General features: G+C 45.6%; 1 protein-coding gene across 1 annotated transcript in view; it reads left to right on the forward strand.

Annotated features, from left to right (window-relative positions):
• WIPF1 (WAS/WASL interacting protein family member 1) overlaps positions 1-6,800 on the forward strand; it is a 56,448-nt gene that overhangs the window by 38,444 nt on the left and 11,204 nt on the right. The window contains exons 3-6 of the mRNA XM_027677896.1: positions 1,124-1,212; positions 2,657-2,786; positions 5,006-5,182; positions 6,397-6,769. Of these exons, the coding sequence (XP_027533697.1) occupies positions 1,162-1,212; positions 2,657-2,786; positions 5,006-5,182; positions 6,397-6,769 (731 nt within the window). The 5' untranslated portion in view covers positions 1,124-1,161. The remainder of the gene's footprint in view (positions 1-1,123; positions 1,213-2,656; positions 2,787-5,005; positions 5,183-6,396; positions 6,770-6,800) is intronic.

Raw genomic sequence — 6,800 nt, forward strand, 5'->3', positions numbered from 1 at the left:
AGCCGTCAGCCTGGGGTTGTCTGGAGAATAACCCATATTCCTATTCCCACTGTGTTTACCTGTTGTGTGCAAATGTTATATAAATGGTGGCAAATCATTGTCACTGAAGCTGGCTCAGGTGGATGGGCCAGCAGAAGGTGAAAGCTCAGGTGAAAGAGTAAAGCACACGCTGAAATGCCACAGCACCATTAGAAAAGCCCCAACAGGCAAGTTCCAGCGAGCTGGGTGCCAAAATGCCACAAAAAGACCCTGTGACTTAAAAACAAGTATTTGACACTTGGCCTTTCTTTTTTTTGTTGTTTTGTATTTTTGTTTCAATGAAGTTCTACATCCCAGGTGTGACCCTCCTAGGATTGTCTTAGGTTGAAAGTTTTGGCTGGAGTGTGGAAAAGCGGGAGCCTGGTCTCCAGTAGGGAATATAGTGAAAAGCTGAGCTTTAGCAGCCAGGCTTTTCCCTTTGCAGCAGCCTGCAGCTGAGGGGCTGGGCTGCCTGCTTGCTCTTTCTCCTCAGGGAAAATGCACATAGCATGACTGTGTGTGCTGCCTCTGAGGAGGAGGAAAGTGCATTCAGATGTGATGATGGAGCATGGAATCTTTAGAGCAAGCAGGGAGAAAGGAAGAAGCATGAGCCTGTCCTAGAGTTCTGCTGTTCCACTCTACCCATAACAGCGTATGTGTGAATCTTTTAGCAACTGAAGGGATTTAACAGGTCAGCATCTGACTTTCCGAGTAGGATCTTAAAGTATGATATCTTCTTGAAGCAAGGGTTGATGGTGTAGCTATGGAACTATCCTGAAGCACTTCCATGGGAAGAAGATTGTTGGATTAAAAGAGTACAATTTTGTTACTGCATTTTTTGCACTGCACGGATTGTGTAAGTGCAAAACTGGATGTGCATGTCTATGAATTTATATGGCAATGGGGCTTATGTAGGGAGCCTCTCTTTAAAGATGCAGCTGGTTTCCATACAATTAAATATGAAGTGCTTTTTATATATTATTTAGACTTAGAAAATGTAGAAGATAAACCTATTAGCTGCAAGGATGTTTTTTAGGTGAGTAGAACTTCATTTATTAAGATATGTTAATCTTTGAGTCTTGTGTGTTTGTGTTTTGCTGTGCAGGTTTCTTAGCAAGAGCAGACAGAGCTCAGCCTTCCACCATGCCTGTGCCTCCCCCTCCAGCTCCCCCTCCACCCCCAACACTAGCCTTGGTAAGTTTTACAGGAGGTAAACGTACCATATGCACTGTTCTCTGCTGCTGCTTGTCACATTGAATAGGATGTCCAGAGATAGGGAGGTGTGGATGAGGGTATGCACTGACATTTGGGGAAAGCTCTCCAACATTTTGGTTTTGGTTGATTGTTGATCCTATGAGAAAGACCATCACTTTCACTCCTTTCCAGTGCTCATGTGGATGTCACTGCCTACTCTGATTCTCCATCCTTCTCTCCCTCCCACACTGGTGGTTTGATCTGGTGGAGAGACAACAGCTTATCTAAGTCAGGGAAATTGAAGTCTTGGTATCCCCTTGACTTTCTCCAGACATGTACTCCCACCGTCTACTCTAGTACTGAGCTGAGCTGGAAAAAATCAATCCTAGTGTTTAAATTCGGTAAGGATAGTTCTTAGCTAGCACAGCTCCCTCAGCCAACTTGGGGTATCAGAGCACAGGATCCACTGCTGACACAGTGGGTGAAACTACATTGGACCTGATTTAATTTTAAGCCTAAGCTGAAATAGATCTTGTGCTATGTTTGCCTGCCCAATAGTCAGTCATCTCACTGACAAGAAGGAAAAGGCTTCTTGAAATGCCGTTTTAAAATACTCAGATATTTTCAGAGTAAACCCTGAGCTGGTTACATGGATAGAATGGCCTGTGCCTCTGAAGAGTCTTTCCCTCATTTTCCACCCCAAGTATGACTCTGTGCTTGGTCCCTCCATGGCAACTCTCTCCACCTTTCAGGAAATCTCTGTAACACTGATCTGATAAGGTAGAAAGTTTTTCAGAAACCACTATTTCCTATAAGAGGCATATATATGTGCATATGTATGTGTATGTATGTGTATGGTTTGGGGTTTTTTTGTTCTTCCTTAAAAAACTGTCAACAAAACATAAACTGAAAAGAGAGGACCACTGAGACAAACCTCATGCATCTAAAGGTTTCATTTGGTCTAGATGAAGAGGTCTATATATGGAAGTAGCAATTGCCATTTTTAAATACTCCTATCAAAACTAAAATAGTAGATAAAGGTCCATCTTTCTTCTGATTTATCTAGAATTTGTATTTCACTACAACTTTCAAGAATGCTCATTTTCTTCTTTAATCAGATTATGTATGTAATTTGCCGTAGATATACCTTCCCTTTAAAATATCAGAAACTCTGAATCTTGAGTTTAATGAACATGAATTCACATGGAAGTATTCAGTTTCCAGTGATTAGTGTGGGTTAGAATAGTAGCAGTGTTTGGGGCCTTGAGTCAGTAACAAGGCCAACTACCTTTAACATCATTCACAAAAATAGACATGGCATGCTACCCACTCCAGTGCTGTTCAAATTGGAACTGGAGTCTCAAGTAACTACCATACTTGAACAGAACTTTTATCTAGAAGTTGAGGTTTATTTTGCCTCCTCATTTTTAATTTTATTTTGCAGGCAAATACTGAAAAGCCATCTCTAAGCAGGTCAGAACAAGCAGGGCGCAATGCTCTATTATCTGATATTACCAAAGGAAAAAAGCTCAAGAAGACTGTTACTAATGACAGAAGTGCCCCAATTTTAGACAGTAAGTATGATTCTATATCTTGTAGTATCTATAGGCATGAATGGTTCTACATATCTGAATGCAGAAAATTATCATCAGATGAACTGCCATGAGAGAAGTAGGTAAAATAAAGTGCCAGTAGTGGCATGCATAAAAGTAAATTCTGTTCATCATGGATGAATAGTCAGCTGAGAAATCAAGTACTGCTTATGAAATGTGAATGTTAATTTGTTTGCTTATCCTCATACAGCAGTTTAATTTCTTGTTTGCTTATATCGGAAAACTATGCGAGCCCTACTAGGAGTTCTGCTGAGGAGCTGCAGCAGATCAGGCAAACAAAACTCCCATCAGGACTGAGGAGAGCACAGAGAATAAATTGGAGTTTCAGACTCTACTTTTGCATAAACAATATAAGAATAAATGTGTGTCTGGCATGACGCCATTGGCTCTTTAATGGCCCCAGTACCACTTAAAGCAGAACCAGAGCCACAAGCCACAGCTCCACCTGTGTGTCACTCTGCATGCAGTTTAACCATTCCTGGAGTGACTCAGGGGTGTTATCTTTTTGGCTGAGGCTTGTTGCCTAGCCTGCCCAGCAGTACTGTGGCACAAGGCAGTGCCTCCACTTACTTGAATGGAAACAAGGTCTCCATCCATCTGTGCTGCTGCTGTGTCTCACAGAACATCTTGGTAGGTGCTGAGAGGAGGCTGGAAAAGCCCATGTAGCAAAAGTATTGGGAAGACAGACCAGAAACAGGAAAAGTGTGAGGAACACAGTCCCGCTCTGACAGAGGAACAGGATTTATTGCCTAAGGAGAGAAGACACTTCTACAGACTGATTAGCAAATGTGGTACACCTCAGTTTAGGTTTGGCTATGCAGTTAAAGGCTGGATTGTGTTAGGAAGATGATGAGGAAAGCAGGAAATGCTGAGAGGAGTGTGACCAAATAAAAATAATTAAAAAAAAAACAGATACAGTCCTGCAATCAGCCAGCTACAGTTTTTAAACCCTTATTATCTCTGAATGCGAAGTTGCACATTCTAGCTATTGTAATGAGCTGGAGGGGATTAAAGGAGGGGGTAAACAGTAAGATAAAAATTATGCAGCCTATTATCTTGTTTACATGAGTTAACAAGTCATGATGAAAGACTTAACCATAGTAGCAGCATTTCTCCAGAGGTTCACACCCTATGTGAGTCAGAGCCAAACCGAGCTGACGTGCTTGAGAAAGATAATGTGAAACATGCGTCCATAGACACACTCTTCCTCCTTTTTTCTTGGGGGGATTTTTAGAAGTGCTTTTGATCCACAAGTTTTAGTTACCGTAAAGTCAGTGAAATTATTGCCAGCGCAAAGTTGTGGAAATCAAGATTCTAAGAGATGAAGCTATTGATCCTCATCCATGTAGCCCATCATCTGAGAGCTAATCTCCACAGATATCCCAACCTGTGGGCCTGCTCATTTGGCAGTGATGCTCTGAATAGGGCTCTTCTCTGTACTGGTAGTTGTGGAAACACTTTCATTTTACTTTTGGCAGCTCAGTGTTGTCACAGCAGAAATACTGACATTAGAGAGAAACGAGAGAAAGTAGGGGGGCTGATAAAATAATTCCTACCTATTGGAAACGTTAACAGCTAATGATCCCGTCACTGCATTTCTGAATCTACAGAAAAGTAATCAGAAATGGGATCTCTTTCCCTACTAAGCTTTGTTTAGATAAATAGATATGTTGCAACATCATCAATAATGAGAGGTGCGTTCCCAGAAGCGATCACCAGACACACCTTCAAGAGGAAGGACCCTCTGTCTTCCTCCTTCCTTCCTTATTTTCCATGAGATTGCCATGTTTCTGCTTGTAGAGAAGTGGAGGGCAAGGATAAGAGAACAGAAGTACGAAGAAACAGAAAGAAGCTACTAAGATGATAACAAAGACAACATGATATTCTAGAGGTCCCATCAATGCTCAATTCCAAATTCTCCATAGCAATTTTATCTGCTTTCTAGTCCGGAGCAGACTAAAGGAAAGCAATGGCTTAATAAAACACGGGGGCTATGGTTATCACACCACCTCTGCCATGGTGCAATAGTGGTAGTGATGGCAGCTGTGATGATCCAAACCCTGTGTATTTTGAAAGCTCATCCATTTTTCACCAGCTACAAGCATTGTTCTAATGGAAGAGATGACTTTTCAGGATCAGTCTTGCTTCACTAACATGGAGGATTTTTTTTTTTCCAACAGAACCCAAAGGACCTGGTGGAGGTGGCGGCGGTGGCTTTGGAGGAGGTGGAGGTGGCAGTGGTGGGGGTTTTGGTGGTGGCAGCGGTGGCGGCTTCAGTGGTGGTGGACCACCTGGCCTTGGAGGCCTTTTTCAAGCAGGAATGCCAAAGCTCAGATCTGCTGCAAGTCGAGATGCTGGTAAGAGAGATATTGCAGTTCCAGTGTGAAAAAATAAATTACATTGCTTAAAACCTTCATATTACCTGCTGGGATTGAAAAAGCCATCAAATATGTTAGACTCTTAGGAAATGTAATTTTTAGCTTGAATCTTGTTTTATTCTTACTATTAGGTTTTATGAGGGAGAAGTGGGGCTCCCTTTCCACCCATCCTCTTAGTTATTGATGAAAACTAAAGATCTTGGCAGTGCTGAATTGCTGCTTGCAAAGTACAGTCAGGCAGACTAGGTCCTGCCTCAGCTGTTGGTGTGCAGGACCAGAGGGGAACGTAGGAGGATCCAGGCTAATTCTTGTGCACCAGGAAAAAGGATCTATTTTCCAAATGGAAAGTACATCTGCATCAGCTCTACAACAGCATGATTTGCCGCTTAGAAGTGCACGAGGCATCCCAGCTGGCTGGTACACACACTGCAGTTGGAGGCTTGTCTGGGGCAGGCACTGTACTTCTGGCTGACAAAACAGCTGCCCAGAGCCTCATGCCCCTTGAAAAGACGGACATCCGGGGCCAGTGAGTTTTGTAAGTTTAAGGACAGAGGATTTCATGCTTGTTGAAGAAGGACTGTGCAATGGGGGTTGTAGGGTGTTACGAACATTACATATTTTATAGCCTAACATAATTTTTCAGCACACGTACAAAACAGGCTCTCGGACCTGGTATTTTCTATTGTGTCACAGTCTATTTTGGGAACTTGTATTAACACAAAAGTTCCTGGCATCACAGAACAGTCCTTCTTCAACTGCAGGGCCTGCTGCCATCTTCCTGATGTACACAACTACATCCTTAAATAACAGCTACTAGAAAGGGCTGAAAAGAGCCTTTTGCCAGACTGTTGTTGTTAAATATCATTTAAAAGCTAACATTTCTTTGCTCTCAGGTTGATGGTATCCAATACTTGTTCTTTACCATTTCTTCCCTCCCTGTGTCATTGCTTGCTGTGATGGCTGCATCACTTGTGTTACTTTCCGGACACTTAAGTCGTCCCTCATAAGCAATATCGGGCTGTAACCTGCTATTGGAGTGGTTCCTCAGTGCTGCCCGGGTTGGTGCTGAGCCCCAGGGCTGGTGTGCCCCGTGCCGGGCTGCTCCCCAGCCGCTCACAGTGGCTCGGGACACGGCCCGTGCGGCACCGCAGTGCCGCTACGACGGCGCTCATGCCCCTGTCCTGTGTCCGCAGACTCCGGGGGAGGCCGCCAGCCCGTCCTGCCGCCCGGAGGCCGCTCCGCCGCCGCCAAGCCGTTCTCGCCGCCGAGCGGCCCGCCGCGCTTCCCGGGGCCGCCGTCAGGCCCAAGGACCGCCGCCCCCGACCCGCAGAGGAGCCGCCTGCCGCCGCCCAGACCCGACGCCGGCTCCAAGCCCGAGGCGGCGCCGCCGCCGGTGCCCAGCACGCCTCGGCCCATCGCCTCCAGCCTGCACAACCGCGGGTCGCCGCCGGTGCCGGGCGTGACCCGGCAGCCCAGCCTGGGGCCCTCGCCCCCGCCGTTCCCGGGCAGCCGCGGCGCGGGGTCGGCCGGTCCGTTGCGGCAGCCCGGCCCCGGCGCGACGCCCCCGTTCTCGGGCCGGCCGCCGCTGCCGCCCACC

This window comes from Neopelma chrysocephalum, unplaced genomic scaffold (assembly GCF_003984885.1).
Source record: "Neopelma chrysocephalum unplaced genomic scaffold, ASM398488v2 Primary Assembly neopelma1_44, whole genome shotgun sequence".
Lineage (NCBI taxonomy): Eukaryota > Metazoa > Chordata > Aves > Passeriformes > Pipridae > Neopelma > Neopelma chrysocephalum.